This window comes from Bison bison, unplaced genomic scaffold, assembly GCF_000754665.1.
Source record: "Bison bison bison isolate TAMUID 2011002044 unplaced genomic scaffold, Bison_UMD1.0 scf7180017864211, whole genome shotgun sequence".
NCBI lineage: Eukaryota > Metazoa > Chordata > Mammalia > Artiodactyla > Bovidae > Bison > Bison bison.
In genome coordinates this window covers 1281578-1299439 of record NW_011494783.1, presented here as the reverse complement: position 1 = coordinate 1299439, position 17862 = coordinate 1281578, and the positions used below count along the sequence as shown (strand labels likewise).

The window sequence follows — 17862 nt, the reverse complement described above, 5'->3', positions numbered from 1 at the left end:
AGATTACACATAAAAACTTTGCAAGGAAGTGTGCTATAAATATAAACAGGGATGTTATAAGATGTAAATTGGATACTTCTCATATTGATGGACAGGGACAAATGTTTCTTGCAAACCTATATGCACTAGGCACCCACCCAAGTGTTTATCCAAACCTAGTCATTTGGTCCTTATAGACCTCTTCCAAAGTAGACAACACTGTTTGCATTTTACATCTGAGGAAACCTAAGTAGTTTTCTTAAGCCCCACAGTTAGCAAGCACATAGTTAAAATGGTTCACCTGCTGTATCCTGATGCTAAAGACCTAATATTTAACTTTACTACAATAAATGTGAAGTTCCTAGTAGTTTGGTCTAAAACTGACTGTGAGGTAGATGTACACTTGGCTTAACATGGTGAATGTGAAAAACACCTGCAAGTTTCATTTGATCTGGCAGTTGATTAATGAGTATCAGCGATGTACTTTTCTATGGTTGGATTACCCCTGTAACTTGGTGACCAGTGTCAAAGATAAACACAGCCAGGTCTTAGTCCAAGCGTCAAAAACAGATTTTGTTTAGTAACTACTGACAGTCGAGAAAGAGTTGAGCTCTATTCCTCTATGTGCGTAGGCTACTGGGAAGGGCTTTAACGGGAGGATGAAGGAGGGGGAAGAGTGGGCAAAGAGCTGGTCATTATTAAGGGCGATTACACAAGCTTCTCTTGCTGGTTGGCAGCTGCCAAAGCGAGGAGTCTCTTCTCCCACAAAGATGCTACCCTTCCTGCATTTGCAGGAAATGGCTCTCAAGTTGGGAGAGACACTTCTGAGTCTTAAGATACTTATTCACAATCGCAAGTCCTTGGGAGGTCAGGGGCCTGTGGTCAGGGGTTCCTTAGAACTTTCTCAGGTAGGCATTTTAGTGTGTGTGTGTCCTGGGGATAGGCCGTAGGCTGGCAGAAGCCGTGCTAGAGTTGGTCAGGTCTCTTAGGCCAGGGGTCTGCAAGAGTTGTCAGATGCTGACACTTGTGCAGTTCTCATCAGCTGTCAGAACCACGATGTATGGGCAACATCAAATACAGAGTGTGGGAACCACGACAGCGGAGGCTAAAAATCAGGTCCTCTAAGAACCTCAAAAGAACAAGTTTAGTCTGGAAAAGATAAAGCCTAGGGAGTCTACTAAGTCTAGAGACCTGGCTCGCTTAGTCCTGGAAGAGGCTGCGTGGCCACAGAAGGAACTCTTCAACCTGTGAATGTTGGAGCGAGCAGAGCTGCAAAAGCAGCTTCAAGTTCCTGCCAACGATAACATTCTGTGATTGTTGCAACCCAGCGAAGACTTTAACGAAGGCGTGCTCCTGAGGCACACGCGCTGCAAGCAGAAGATCAAGGAGAATGAGGATTGAGAAAAAGGGCTCTGTAGGTAACTTGGGACGTTGGTTTGGCTCTGATGCCAAGCTGACGAAGGATGACGGGGGAAGTTAACGCTTGGCTTGGAGCAAATAGCGGCCTCCAAGCTAAAGTTCAGGGACCAGCGTTCCTCAGAAACACCAGCGATGGCTCCAGGGCAGAACTAGTCTAGAAGAGAGGGCGGCGCGTGAGGGAGCGGGTGGCAGGATGGCCTAAGGTTCCAGCGCCCGAATGCCGGGGACACGCGGTCGGGGGTGGTGGGGGGAGCGGGGGGGAAACGTGCGCGGTGGGGGATGGGGTTGGGGGCGGGGCCCCGCGGCTCGCTCGTGCCGCAGGCTCCCGGAAGGAGGCGGGGCCACCTTGCGCGCCCTTCCCTTAAACCTGCGGGGTTAAAATAACATGGAGGCCCAGGCGCCTCAGTCGAGCACCGAGCCGTCGATCACTTGGCTCCCGCAGTCTGCGCTCCGGCTGGCTGGTGGCTCCACCCGCCATATTGTAGACCAGCAATCCGTTATGGAGCATGCCATTACCCCGCTGGACCCCCTGCTTCCCTCTGGTAACTGTATTTCTTCACACGTTTTACAGTGCAATTGATGTGCAGTCCCCGGTCCCCCACCACAAGCCTTGATAAGGTTAAAAGGGCTGGACTCTAGACCCAGAACGGTGTCCAGTCTGACTCAGATTTCCCACATGTAGGCAGATTACTCAGCCTCTCTTGTGCCTCAGTTTCCTTATCCGGGAAAAAGAAAAAAGGAGCATAGTTTTTAGTCTTTGCGGTGTAGAGTTGCGTGAGGACTAAAAGGTGATGCCCTTCACCTGGAGAAGACTAAGCCCTATCTGTAATGTGAGTTCTCAGGCTTCTAACAATTGGATCAGAAACGTAGACGGAAGGGGTAAAGATCAGTCTTTACTGACTTGATGATTGCCTGACCATTGTGCCCATTTGTCATCCTTTGAAAATACCTGAGGTTACCCAATAATGCTTTCAAGATACAGTAGTCAAGGGTTTTTCTTCAAGTGCGGAGTCATTGTAATTCACACGGAAATATACGGAAGAATGAGTTTTTCTAAGGGAATTGTTAGTCACTTTCATTATCATGTGTAGTAACTGACCCGATTGCTAATTTCATGGTATTAAAACATTTTTTTATGTACCGGTTTTTACTTTTGTTTCTCTTGTGTAGAACTTCTAGTTTATCCGCTCATCAATTTAAATAGAATGCAAAATTCTTTGTAGTGTTTACAGTTTTCTGTAAACCTATGAATTCATGAGTTTTTTGGGGGCAAGTAGTATTGAATCTGGTTTGAACCTGTCAGTTTCCCCACCTTCTGGGAGTATTTATGGTAAAGCAATCAAACGATAATTACAGGGGACCCTGACTCCTTTCTGCCCAGTGACTTGCTGTGCCACATTGTGTACATATACTTTATATCTTACTTTACAGGTAGTAAGGAGCTAGAGTCTGAACCCAGGTATGTTGGACTTGTTGAGAGGTTGAGTGTCTAATCATTTTTGAAAACAGCTTTTCCTAGGAAAAGCACTGGCAAACATAAGCATTTTGTAATTGAAAGTTTGGTAGTTCTCAGTTATCCAAGGGTAGCGGGGACCAATAGTGTTTCCAGGAGTAAACTTGGGATTCAGCTGGCCTGTTGACTTTCAGGTTTGTTGCTAAGCATGAGCACTTTACTGCTGGAAGATTTCTAGTGTTTTCTCAGTTTTAAAGAGATAGGTCATAGAGACAGTGCTACGTAGGAAAGGTTGGAGTGAGGCAACAGGGTTTCTGGGTCTAAGTCTTAGATTTGCTGGTCGTATTTCAGTTTCTTCGTCTGTGAAATAGGAATGTTTTTCAGGCTTGTTGTGAGCATAGATGAGTTGTAAAATGTGTAAAGCACTTAGCTTTAATTGTGGTAAGCGATTAGGTTCAGTGGTCAGGCTATCATGGTTGGATTTCAGGGTCAGTGTTGAAATGGAAAGGGCTTCCCAGGTAACTTAGTGGTAAACAGTCTGTCTGCCAGTGCAGGAGAAGCAAGAAACATGGATTCAGTCCCTGGGTTGGGAAGATCCCTGGAGGAAGAAATGGCTTTAGTATACTTGCCTGGAGAATTGAATGGACAGAGAAGCCATAGGGTCGCAAAGAGTTGTACACGACTGAGCAACAGAGCACGACATGCCTGCATGCTGAGATGGAAAAGGTTTGGAGCAGTAGACTAGTAGGAAATAGTCGGAAAGACAGGCAGTTCTGGTCCCTGTGGGTTTAATCAGAGGCTTAGGGAGAAGGCCATGACTCCTCAGGTCAGACATGTGTAGGCTCCACGCTGGGGCAGGCGTACAGGGGAAACGTTAAGGACTGTGAGGTCCTGTATGAAGCACAGATCCACCAGGTAGAATCCTGAACTTCTCTGAGGACAACTGTGGCATTTAGTGGTTTGCCTAGTTTCTTCCTCTTGCTTCTAAGGGTACAATTATTTAGATTCCCATCTGATCTCAAACACTGGCCTAGAAACATGGGTTCCCTACAAGTTTACTTTCCTCTAGATAAATGAGGGATATTTAAAAATGGAACAGTGTATCAGGAAGGGGCCCTTGCAATGCCTGGCTCTTAGAGTAATTTGGTAAATATGTGAGGTTAATGTTATGTTTAGAGAGGTTCCCTTCATCAAATATACATTTAATATTTTCTAGCAGAGAGGTAGCTTTTGTATGAATAACTTCTCTGAATGTAATTTTTGGCCTGATGTGCCTGTAATGCTTACCCACATTTCGTGTAACAGACGACCTGACAAGCTGGTTCTCTCTAGGTTCACTAATTGTCAGGTACACCAAAATGCTCACCTGTAATGATCACCAGCAGAGGGAATATAAAATGTTTTAAATCTTTGTTATTTGTAATTCAAGTGTGTGTTAGTCTCTCAGTTGTGTCTTGATTCTTTTGTGACTCCGTGGCCTGCCAGGCTCTTCTGTCCATGGAATTCTCCAGGCAAGTATACTAGGGTGGGTTACTCTTTCTTTGTCCAGGGAATCTTCCCAACCCAGGGATCTAAGCTGGGTCTCCTGCATTGTGGGCAGAATCTTTAGCATCTGAGCCACCAGGGAAGCCCAAATTAAGTAAATGGTTATTATTTAAAGAAAAACAACTAACCTAAGACATGAAAGTTTCCTGTAATCCCTCTTCGAGAAATAACCATCATTAACAATTGGCATATATTCTAAAATTTTATTTATGTACACATAACCAATATACTGTTCCTCTTGTTTTAAATAAAATGGATTTATATTGTAAGTTTTGTAAATTATTGTTTTTGAGCAGTGAGTAAAAATATATCAATATTTTATTTCAAACATTGTGCTCTTTGTTCATTTTTTTTTTTAAGCAGTAGAGTGTTTCTAAATGTTAAAAAAAAATTCAAGTGAGTAAATGTTACAATCTTATTCAGCGATTATTCAAGCAATTAATATATTAGGTAGTATCCAGTCTGGCAGATAGAAACTGGAGGAGCTGTGTGAAGTGGTAGACATTATAGGCAGAAATGGGCAGGAACAAGAAAGTTACACTTGCCAAAAGTAGTTTGATTCTAGCAAGGTCTCTTTCCTTTAGGGGATGGTAAAGGGTCTGTCAGGCAGATTACTATGCTAGCACTGATAGAGTGACTTCTGATTGGTTGGTTAAGTTCCCATTTTTGGTAGAGCTGAAACTGTACATAATTGGGTTAATTATTAAGTCTGGGTTTGGTTATGTGGGAGTTAACATAAATGGCTCCATTTTGGGCCTGTTGTTTTTAACACTGCAGGAAAAAGTCCGTCCTACCTAACAGAGGTTGTCATTCTGAAATCTTGTGTGTTTCTAAGTTGTATGTGTGTATAAATAAATATAGGACCTGTTTTAAGCCCTCTCCTGCAGCTTTTTTCACTTACTGCTTTGTTATGGTCTGTAAGTATGGGTGTCCCAAGTTTTTCTTTTAATGGGCGGTACAGACACAATGGAAGCAGGCTTTCTTAAAAGACATTTAGACTGTTTCTAGTTTTTATTACTATCTACAATGTGTAACATTGATCGTATTTTTGCATATTTATGTGAGTTGAGAAGGAAATGGCAACCCACTCCAGTATTCTTGCCTGGAGAATCCCAGGGACAGAGGAGCCTGGTGGGCTGCCGTCTATGGGGCCGCAGAGTCGGACACAACTAAAGTGACTTAGCAGCAGCAGCAGTAGCATCAGTAGGATAAATTTCTGGAAATGGAATCACTGGATCAAAGGATATGTCTGGATTTCTGGTATCTAGAGGAACTGACAACTACCTAGTGTATGCCTTTGATACCAGGTACGGTGGGGGATACACTTGTGATCTCTTCTATCAGTCTTGTCGGAATTGAGAACAAAACAAGATAGATGCTAGTTAGATGTTGAATTTTGTGTGATGGGACCCACATAGGAACTACAGGGACTTGGGAGAAGGGGAGGAGGGCAGGCTGGAGTAGGCAGAGAAATCATGGGTGGACACATGTCAGGTGGGCATACAGAAAAGCACTGGATTTAAGTTGTGAGATGCCTGGGAGAAGCACAAGAACATTGCAGGCCCTGGGCCTTCCTTGATTGAAAGCTCAGTCCTGCATCTGGCTGGGAACTAATTCAGTTCCATCTGGTGACTACTGCTGCTGCTGCTAAGTCGCTTCAGTCGTGTCCGACTCTGTGCGACCCCGTAGACGGCAGCCCACCAGGCTCCCCCGTCCCTGGGATTCTCCAGGCAAGAACACTGGAGTGGGTTGCATTTCCTTGTCCAATGCATGAAAGTGAAAAGTGAAAGTGAAGTTGCTCAGTTGTGTCCGACTCTTCACGACCCCATGAACTGCAGCCTACCAGGCTCCTCCGTCCATGGGATTTCCCAGGCAAAGTACTGGAGTGGGTTGCCATTGCCTTCTCCCATCTGGTGACTAGCGAGGAAGAAAGAAGGTTGAGCGAACAGGTGGAGGTTTTGGAAGAATGGTTGAGCAATGAGGTTAAACCAAACTGTGGAAGACAGAGAAATTTATTGCAGGATAGGAGATAGAAAGATTTTTGAAAGTTTCTGTGTCCTTCCATCTCTGGAACATTCTCTATGAAACAGCCTTTATAAACCTTTAAAACTTGATTAAATTGTGTCATCCATGTCATGGTTCAGAATTGCTAATTGTATACAGATTAAAGTCCTTATCCTGACCTTTAAAGGCCCTTCACCATCTGATTCTTAACCACTTTTCCAGAATACTTTTTTTTTTTTTTAATCACTCACCTCTGTCCAAGCCAGGCAGAACTCACCACTATTTACTATGTGAACAATGATTGGAGCTTCAATACTTTGACCCTAGCTTATGCTACAGTAATCCCCTGGAGTGTTCATTTTCAGTCCTTAGAATTCTTATTGTGAAGCTTTAGCCATTCTGGGTAAGTAGAGGAATCTCTGATTTTAATTTGCATTTCCTTTATGGCAGAATGCGGATGTTGTCTGTTGTTAATTGTGAAATATTTGTCTCTTGCCACTTTACTTTTTTTCTTCGTATAGTTGATTTATAATGTTTCAGGTGTACAGCAAAGTGATTCAGTTATACCTGCATCTGTTAATTATGTCTGTATCTCTATTTCTCAGATTCCTTTCCATCGTATGTTATTATAAGGTGTTGTAATGTGGTATACAGTGGGTCCTTGGCATTTATGTTATATATAGTAGTGTGTACCTATTAATCTTGAAAGTGAAAATTGCTCAGTCGTGTCTGATTCTTTGCGACCCCATGGACTATACAGTCCATGGAATTCTCTAGGCTAGAATACTGGAGTGGATAGCCTTTCCCTTCTCCAGGGGGGATCTTCCCAACCCAGGGATCAAACCCAGGTCTCCCTCATTGCACGTGGATTCTTTACCATCTGAGCCATAAGGGAAGCCCAAGAATACTGGAGTGTGTAGCCTATCCCTTTTCCAGTGGATCTTTCCGACCCAGGAATCGAACCCAGGCCTCCTGCATTGCAGGCGGATTCTTTACCGACTGAGCTACCAGGGAAGCCCTGAGCTACCAGAGAAGATTAAGGATTAATCTTAAATCCCTAATTTATCCATTCCCCCTATTTCTCGTTTGGCAGTCGCAAGTTTGCTTCCTGTGTTTGTGAGTCTGTTTTGTAAATAAGTTCCTTTGTATCATTTTTTTAGACCCCACATAAATGAGATCATATGATATTTGTCTTTATCTGAGTTAGTATGATAATTTCTAGGTCCATTCATTGTTTTTTTTATGGGGCTGGGTAATGTTGTGTGTGTGTGTGTGTGTCTGTGTGTGTCTGTGTATACGCACACACACACACCACAGTTAGGCTTCTTCCATGTCTTGGCTATTGTAAATAGTGCTGCTGTGAACATTGAAGTGCATGTGTCTTTTTTCAAATTAAAGTTTTCATCTTTTCTGGTTGTATGCCCAGGAGTGGAATTGCTGGTGCATGCTCAGTTGCTCAGTCATGTCTGATTCTTTGGGACCCCATGGACTGTAGCCTTCCAGGCTCCTCTGTCCGTGGGATTTTTCAGGCAAGAATACTGGAGCTGATTGGCATTTCCTCCTCCAGGGTATCTTCCTGATCCAGGGGTTGAACCCGTGTCTATTGCGTCTCCTGCTTCGGCAGGTGGATTCTTTTACCATTGTGCCCCTTGGGAAGCCCAGGGATGGCTGCATCATATGTTAACGCTAGTGTTAGTTTAAGGAAGCTCCACACTGTTCTCCTTTGTGGCTGCACGAATTTGTATTCTCATTAACAATGCAGGAAGGTTTCCTTTTCTCCACACCCTCTCAAACATTTATTTATTACTTGTAAACTTTTTGATGATGGTCATTCTTGCCATTTTTCTATTGGATTGTCTTTGATTTTTTAAAATTTAATTTGTAGGAGTTTTTCTTTTAATTGAGATATAATTGATATATAATGTATTATTTTTGATTTGATACATGTATATATTGCAAAAGGATTACAAGTAGGAGTGTATGTGTTCTGGATACATAGTTCTTTAAGTCTTGATTTTCTTATCAATGAGATAGAGAGGACACTTCCCAAGGAGAGGTATGAAGATTAAAGAGTATCTGTAAAGCATTTAATACTGATACATACATTAAGAATGCAGACATTTTATTTATTTTGTTCATTGCCTTAACATTTTATCTAGAGGTTTTTAAAATTGAAAAATATTTAAGCACATATGGTAAGCACATACTATTGCTATTTTAAACTCTGTTAATATAGGTACATTTTCCAATATTCTTAAAAATCTGAATTTTTTTTTCTTGTAGTGTCTGTGATCATTTCAGTTTTTATTATGAATCTTTGTATTTAGAACTCCGTATGCTTGAAAGTAAAATACATTTATTTTAAACACTTTGCAGCTAAAGTAAGAGTAAAACCTTCCTCAGGATCATTAACTTACACGTGCTTATTTCACAGACTTAAGACATAGAGCAACCAATTACAGAGACTATGATTTCTAGTTTACTAAAGTACTGGTATTTAGGCATTTTTGTATATTTTTACAACATAGTATATATGCATTATAAAAAGAGATAGATAAAAGATGAAATAAAAATGCGGTATTTTAGCCTCTCGGATATTGCCACTCTTCTCTCCACTTGGATACATTTGTTGTGTATACATTGGTATTGATATCCCTCTAGATATTTCTATGTATGAATACACAGATGTTTTTAAACCAAAATGAGAACATAATGTAAGTTGCTTTATTCAGTTCACCACTTTACTTTTCCATGTCAGATTTCAAAGTATCTAATACCCCACCATGTTTAAATTTTCTCATTCTCAAAATAGCTTCCAGATGCTTGTTCCAAACTAGGACTGCCTATGAATTGGGTTCAGGATTTTAAATCTCGAAACATTGTCCCTCATATTTTAAATGTCCTTTAATATTGAGTATTGATAAATAAAGCTTTTATATCCCTTTTAAATTGATCTGATGGAATAAAAAAATACAGTAGTTTTGGTATGAACCATCATTCACTTAAAATACATGATAAACTCCAACTCAAAAATTCCATTTTATTTTCCCCACATAATTTCATCATAAATTTGTGCTGCTGCTGCTGCTGCTAAGTCACTTCAGTCGTGTCTGACTCTGTGTGACCCCAGAGACGGCAGCCCACCAGGCTCCCCCATCCCTGGGATTCTCCAGGCAAGAACACTGGAGTGGGTTGCCATTTCCTTCTCCAAAATTTGTGCTAGAAAACCTTTTATCTATCACTCTACCTTTCTTTGCAAAAAAATTATATATATTTAAATTTTAAAAAGATTTCTATGACCATAATGCTCTTGGGAGTTATTTATTCTGAGCTGAGTTACCATTGTTGAGGTTTATTATGAATCGAATTACCCTTTTAAGTATTATGGGCACACACTTGATCAAATCAGCATAATTATATTACACGTTCTTGTAACAACTAACATTTCTGTAACACTGTGTGCTGGGCATGGTTTTAATACTTCAACACTGTAAAACCTGTAGAAAATTTGTGGGCCAGAAGTCCAGGTTTATGTTTTAGCTATCCTCTTCACTAGATATGTGACCTTGGACATGTCTTTCAATTTCTTAGAGCCTTAGTTTCTTTATGTAAAGTAAAAATACATACAAACATGAAGTCTGTGGTCCAATTTAAGCTACTGTAAAGTATAAAAAGCAAGTTTAAGAGGTAGAATTAATGCAAATGGAAAGTACTTTGTACTAAATGAACTTTTTTATATTATTAAATTTTGAAATCCCTTCTTTTTTCTATAGTTCTCAAAGGAGATAGCTATTTATTTAGTAAATGTGTTCAGCTAGGCAGGACAACCTGTTCTTTTCCCTGAGTTCTGTGTGTAGTTTTCTTTTATACTTATTGAATTTATTATTTCTAGGTGCATGAAGTTTTTAATAGTGGTCATAGTGTTTTGATGCCTCATGGTTAAGTGGAACTGTGTTGGGAATATCTCATTCAGTATAGCATTCCTGTTATTTTTGTATTTCTGGAACTTATTCTCCATTGAAAATGCCTGATTATACCCATAAAAGGAGTATAAAACATGAAGATGGATAGTAGCATTCTCTGATTTACTAGAGGCTGGTTTGGGCATGCCTGGGTAATCTGTACGTAGAGTTCAGACTCCTTTGTAATATAAATGAGTGGCTACCTGGATCACTAGTTCAGCAGCAGACCTCTCAAGAACCCTTGGTGATGACATGCTTAGTACCAAACATAGCCCTAAACTGTTAACTCCCTTCTTTAGTCTCTGTTTGTAAATCCTTGTAAGAATGATATAAGGGTAGATCTGAGTTATGTGCATTTTTTTTTTAAGTTACAGATTAAAAATTCTTCAGTGTAGTAGTAAGATGCTTCTTGGTCACAAACCTGAAGTAGTTAAGCATTCTTCTTAGGAATTTCTGGTTTGTACTTTTCTTTAGGTCTGGGCTAATCCACGTGGCTGTTGAGGGTTTGAAATAAGGCTAGTGTGACAGAAGCACTGAGTCTTGTCATTTCACTGTGAGAAATAAAACTCCCATCGGTTATTGAAAAAATCTTAATTATTTGGAACACTGTATTAGTTTACTGAAGTTGCCATAACAACGTGCTATAGATTGAGTGGCTTAAAGAAGTTTTTCTCACAGTTCTTCTGCCAAAAGTCAGAGATTCAAGTTTGGTTTCTTCCGAGGCCTCTCCTTGTTTGCAGAGGGCTGCCTTTTCTGTGCCCTCACGTGTTCCCCCTTGGTCTGTGTGTCCCCTGGGTTCTGATCTGTTCTTTAAAAGGTACCTGTCCTACCGGGTTAGTGCCGCTCTTACGACTTCCTTTTACCTTAATTACCCCTTTAAAGACCCTGTCATATCACTGGTAGATGAATCACAGAGTCGATTTCAGTCTTACTTAGTTGCTGTTTTGTGCTTCTGTACAGTATGTCCTCTTAGTCATTCAACACTGCCTAAGTACCTAAATTTCATAAGTAATTTAAATTGTTCTAGTAGCCTCTTTAAAAAGGGAAAACAGATGAACTTAATTTTACCTTTTATTTAACCTAATACATCTAAACTGATATAATTAAGCATGTAATCAGAAATAAACAATTATGAATGCAATAATTGACATTTTTGTACTAAACCTTCAAACTCCACGAGTATAGTTTATACTTCTAGCCTGTCTCTATTTAGATGCTAAAGTTTCACTAGAAACACTTTACATTTAGTTTGTGATAATTTGTCAGATATTTTGTTCTTATTCATATCAGCAAGCGCCAACTCGTAGACTGGGACTTTTGGAACAAGCTTCATACACAGGGAGTAGAATGTTTATTTTCCATGGAAAGCCTTTGGAAACAGTGATTAGAGACAGAACTAGAATCGTGTCTGGGTTTTTTGATTGTATGCTTTTCTTAATATCAACACAGCTTTTCTGTTGTTTAAGGCAGTTTGCCTGCTTTGAAACTTGGGAAACTTGCTTTTTTTTTTTTTAAGACATTTTCATCCCTTTGTAGATGGCATGTAGACCTCAGGCTAAATCTTCAGCTTAAGGATTGTGATGTCTTTGCTATCCAGGGCTAATTAAGATATTCAGGAGGCAAACTAGTGGATTTTCCAGTTTCAGGGGTTAATCCTTTTATTTTGGGCTCCCAGGTAAAGAATCCATCTGCCATTGCAGGAGACTCAAGAGACATGGGTTTGATCCCTGAGTCTGGAATATCCCCTGGAGGAGGAAATGGCAACCCATTCCAGTATTCTTGCCTGGAAATTTCCGTGGACAGAGGAGCTTGGTGGGCTACAATCCATGGGGTCGCAAAGAGCTGGACATGCCTAGCATTCACACAACAACAACCTCTTACTTTACTCTCCTGCTCAATTAGAAATCCATTCTAGGTAGTTTTCAGGTCTCTTGAATGTTGCTGACTCTTCTTCTTCCTTGTTGTATAACTCATAATTGTTAGAATTCTTCCTTTTTGTTCTCTTCAATTTATTTCTAATTCACAAAGACTTTGCTGTCACAACTATACTTTGTGTTTGTAGTTTAACTTTTTCATGTATTTTGTTTGATTTTCATATTTGCCTTAGTTTTTGTTGTTGTTTTAATTAGTTTCATTATATATTTGATGACAAAAATGTTTGGTTCATCCTCATTCTTCGTGGCCAAATTGTTTCTTTGCCATAAGTAATATCTCATTAACTTTATAAGCCGTCTTTTCCGCATCATCTAGAGAATCGGTTTCCTTAGTTTTAGTGGTGTTAAGTCTCTGCAGCACCCACTTCCCACATCCTTACATATCAGCATTTTAATAGCTGCATGCTTTCCTAAAGGAAAGCTTCTAAAGTGAGTTTAAAAGTAATCCCAATTTTAAAAAATCTTGTAAATCAGTCCTTTGTAGCATTTTCAGAAATTATACTATTCTTTTAAACAAAACAATTGAAAATATGAAGTGAAGCTGTGGGGGCAGTTCTGATATTCTCAGTGCTCAAATGTTATGGCTTGATCACTCCAAAAAAAAAAAAAAAATCTTCTGTGGGTTTTGATACATTAACACTAGATGTTTTTGAAGGTTCTCTAGGAAAATAAGGTGTATTTGTGCCTTAACTTCTCATTCAAATGAATTGTATTCCCTTCCTTCTTGTTAAAATTCATCAGAAAGAGTTATTATTCTTTGTAGGTGGCAAACAGATGCTCAAACAAATGGATTTCATTCTGAGAGTATTCCTGTGTCTTTATCACACCATTGTCTTTGAAGGTGTTCATTTATCACCACGGAATAGTTCCCTTTGTTTTTATGTCTTTAGAGAATTTAAGCTTTGATTTACTCTTAGGTCATGTGTAAGTTGTATAAATTGGGCCCGTGGCCCAATTGCTGATGTTTATGTTGAGGCGACTTTATTTTTCTTTCTCAAAGGAAGAAAACTGCTCTTGCAGTTTATAGCTCATGTGAGTACAAATGCTGTGAGTAGTGAATCCTGTGCTTGGAGAGAAAATCTTTGAAACCCTTCGTGTTCCTGGGGCAAGTTTACCTTTGGTGGTGCCCCTCTGAGATGGCTGTCTGGCTTTCTTGCTTGAACATGTTCAGGTAGCTCTGTCTTTTCGAGAAAATACATCCTATTGTTGGTCAACTGATTGTGAAAAATGTATACTTCAAATAAGCTGAAACTGACCTTTAGTTCTCTTATTTCTAACTGAAATCAGAAGACTTTCACTTGCTTTTTACTTGTACATAGTCCTTCCTTTGTGTCTGACTCTTTGTAACCCCATGGATTGTGGCCTGCCAGGCTCCACTATCCATGGGATTCTCCAGGCAAGAATACTGGAGTGGGTTGCCATTTCTTTCTCCAGGGGATCTTCCTGAGGCAGGGATTGAACCTGCGTGTCTTGTGCATTGCAGGAGGATTTTTACCTGCTGAGCTGGAGATGGGGTGCCTGCTTTCTGCTTTTTATTGTTCAGTTACTCAGTCATGTCTGACTCTTTGCGACTCTGTGGACTCTAGCACGCCAGGCTTCCCTGTCCTTTACCGTCTCCCGGAGTTTTCTCAGACTCATGTCCATTGAATCAGTAATGCTATTCAAACATCTCATCCCCTGTCATCCCCTCCTGCATCTTTCCCAGCATCAGGGGCTTTCCCAGTCAGTCAGCTCTTTGCATCTCATGGCTATAGTATTGGAGCTTCAGTCCTTCCAATGAATATTCAGTGTGGATTTCCTTTAGGAGTGACTGGTTTGATCTCCTTGCTCTCTAAGGGACTCTCAAGAGTCTTCTCCAGCACCACAGTTCAAAAGCATCACTTTCTCATCACTCAGCCTTTTTTATGGTCCAACTCTCATGTCTGTACTGGAAAAACCATAGCTTCGACTATACGGATCTTTGTCAGCAAAGTGATATTTCTGATTCTTAATATGCTGTCTTAATTGCCTTCAAATACTGACATACCTTAACCAGATTTTTCTTTTTTTCCTCCTTTTCCAGGCTAAATATTGTAGTCATTTTTTCAGCAGTTACTTGAGTGCCTGTTATGTAGCATAAACTCTTTTATATGGAAGAGGTACCAGCAATTTTCCTTATATTTCGTACTTCTCAGATCCACTATGCCAGTGTAGGCATTAGTAATCAGATGTTTTTCTCAAGAATGCTTACTGAGAGCCTGTCTTTCATATTTTAAAAGACTTTATATTTTAGAGGTACTTTAAGGTTTACAACACAATCGAGAGGAAGGTGTGTGGAGTTCTCATATGCCATTACACAGGCACAGATAGTGTCCTCCGTTGTCAACACCCCCACTAGTGTGGTACGTTTGTGACTAGAGTGGTGCATTTGTTACAATGTGTTTGATGAGCTGACAGTGGTAGACAGGAATCACCCAAAGTCCATTGTTCACAGTAGGGTTCACTCTTGCTGTTGTACATTCCATGGTTTTGGACAAATGTCTGATGAAATATGTCCATCCTTACAGAATCATATAGAGCTTTTTCACTGCCCTAAAAATCCTCTGTGCTCTGCCTGTTTATCTATCCCTGCAACACTGATCTTTTAATTTTTTTATGATTTTACCCCTTTTCAAGAATATCATGATAGTAGGAATAATACAGTGTATGGTTTTTCAGATTGGCTTTTTTTACGTATTAATATACATTTAAGGTTGCTCCATGTCTTCTCATGGCTTGGTAGCTTGTTTCTTCTTAGTGCTACCACAGTTTACCCGTTTACTTGTTGAAAGACTTCTTGGTTGCGTCCTGGTTTTGCCAGTTAGGAATAAACTTGTGATAAATATCCATGAGTAGGTTTTTGTGTGGACATAAGTTTTCAGCTGCTTTGGGTCAAAAGCAAGGGATGCAATTGCTAGATTGTATGGTAAGGTTAGGTTTAGGTTTGTAAGAGACCAGCCAACTATCTTCCAAAGTCACTTTGACTCTCCCACCAGCAGGGTATGAGAAGTCTGTCGATCACCAGCATTTGATGTTGTCTGTAATCCAGGTTTGGCCATCCCAGTAGGTGCGTATTTGTATCTGTGGTATTGTTTTAATGTATGTTTTTCCCTGATGGCATTCAAAGCACAGCTTGTTTTCATGGGCTTAGTTGGCACATGTATAGCTTGTTTGGTGAGGCATTTAATAAGGTCTTTGGCTCATTTTTTAATTGAGTTGTTTTGTTTTCTTAATATTGAGTTTAAATGTTCTTTGCATTATATATTTTGAAAAACAGTCTTTTATCAGATGTATCATTTGAACATAGTTACTCCCAGGCTATGGCTTGTCTTCTCATTCTCTTGATGTTGTCCTTTGCAGAGGAGAAGTTTTTAACTTTAAGGAAAGCCAGTTTATCAGTTCTTTCTTTCATAGATTGTGCTTTTAGTTGTTGTACCTACGAAGGCATTGCCATACCTATGGTCATTTAGGTTTACTTCTTATATACTAGTCATTTTATAGTTCTGCATTTTTCATTTGAGTCTTTGATCCATTTTTAGGTGGCTTTGTGGAGCTATAAGGTCTGTATGTACTTTTGTATTTTTGTAGGGTGTGTTCATTTGTCCTGGAAGCATATCTTTGCTCCATTGTCTTACCTTTGTTCCTTTAACAAAAATAAGTTGACTGTTTATATGAGGGGCTATTTCTGGGCTCTCTGTTTCTATTCTCCATTGATATATTCGTCTAATATTTTTGTCAATACCTCACTGGGAACCAGTGGGAAAACTTCGAGTTTCTCCCTCTTAAGTGTGATGTTTGCTGTAGGTATTTTGTAGGTAGTCTTTTATCAAGTTGAGAAAGTTGGCCTCCGTTCCTACTTTTGTGTTGGAGTTTTTAAAATGATGTTTCTGCATGAGGTGAAATAATCATGTTATTTATTTTTTTGTTAGTCTGCTTGTGTGATGGATTACATTGGTTGTCAAATCAGTCTTGCATACCTGAAATAAAGCCTTCTTGGTTGTGGTATATAATTTTCTCCATACATTTTTGGAATTCAATATGCTAATATATTGTCAAGGATTTTTGAATTTATGATCATGGGAGATACTGATCTCTACTTTGCTTGTAATGTCTTTGGTTTTAGCATTAGGGTAATGGTTGCCTCATCAAATGCAGTAGGAAGTTTTCCTGCTTCTATCCTGTGAAAGAGATAGAATTGGTATGATTCTTTGGAATTGGTATGGTTTCCTCCTTAGATATTTGTAGAATTCACCAGTTAATCCATCTGGGTCTCATGTTTTCTGTTTTCAAGGTTATTTATTGATTCAGTTTCTTGAATAATCTATTCACACTATTTACTCTTGTGTGAGTGTTGGCAGACTGTGTCTTCTCAAGGAATTGGTCCATTTCATCTGGGTTATCAAAAACTTTTGAGTGTAGAGTTGTTCATTTTATTCCTTTAATATGCTTTTAACTTGCGTGGAATCTGGAGTGATGACCCCTCTTCTGTTTCTGTGTTTTCTGTATTTTAAACTGTAACATCCACAGGATGTTGAGAATCCTGATCAGGAAGGTTCTGATAAATCATCAGAGAGAGTATTTTAGGACTCCAGAAAAACCCCGCAGGAGAACTGAACTTTTCATACCCTTCTTTGTATTTGTAAGTTTCCTTGTATGAGACCCTGATACTTAGATTGACGTTGCCATGCTAACACTGTTGGCATTACCTGGGACATGTAAGAAATGCAGTCTCAGGCCCCACTTCTGATCGACAGAATGAGAATTGACATTTTAACAGGACCACTACATGAGTCCTTTAAAGTTTGAGAAGCACTGACCAAAGGAACATATAAGATGCCTTTTTAACATGATTAAGACAAACGAAAAAAATCTCCATCATATTTAAGGATGATATTTATCATTATTACAAACTTCCTTTAAGCTAGAAGTGTATGATGGTTTTCTTTCGAGGTTTCTTGTTGTCTGTGGAAATGCGTAGTGTGCTAATGCATTTAGGACGTACAGTGGCAGAGATGGTCTCCTCAGTGTGACACTCTGCTCTCATTCTTGTCACTAGTGGTATCTGTGTGCATGTCACCTTTGGCAGTCTTCAAATTTTCAAAAACATGCAGATGATTCTGATGGCCTATCAGTATAGTTGGGATATAACTCAAGGTTTATCTCTGACATAATCTCTGTTGTTAATACTTGTAATTATTTTTTCATCTCCACAGAGGAAGCATATTTTAGGCTGTGTAACATTTCATTCATTGAGCCAGCATCTGAGTACCTGCTATACATGTGGTCAGGAAGTAACAGTTAGAACTGGACATGGAACAACAGACTGGTTCCAAATAGGAAAAGGAGTATGTCAAGACTGTATGTTGTCACCCTGCTTATTTAACTTATATGCGGAGTACATCATGAGAAACACTGGGCTGGAAGAAGCACAAGCTGGAATCAAGATTGCCGGGAGAAATGTCAGTTACCTCAGATATGCAGATGACACCACCCTTATGGCAGAAAGTGAAGAGGAACTGAAAAGACTCTTGATGAAGGTGAAAGAGGA

The 17862-nt window shown here is 39.8% G+C and overlaps 1 protein-coding gene across 3 annotated transcripts in view; it reads left to right on the top strand.

Moving 5' to 3' along the window:
• The first annotated feature begins 1249 nt into the window (after positions 1-1249).
• TPK1 (thiamin pyrophosphokinase 1) overlaps positions 1250-17862 on the top strand; it is a 395885-nt gene continuing 379272 nt past the window's right edge. Inside the window, exons 1-2 of one of the 3 annotated variants that reach the window (XM_010844867.1) lie at positions 1250-1392; positions 1881-1940. In XM_010844867.1, coding sequence (XP_010843169.1) covers positions 1898-1940 — 43 coding nt within the window. In that variant the 5' untranslated portion in view covers positions 1250-1392; positions 1881-1897. Of the gene's footprint in view, positions 1393-1430; positions 1602-1795; positions 1941-17862 lie in introns of those variants that run through there. The other 2 variants (XM_010844869.1, XM_010844870.1) reach the window with 2 other exon arrangements.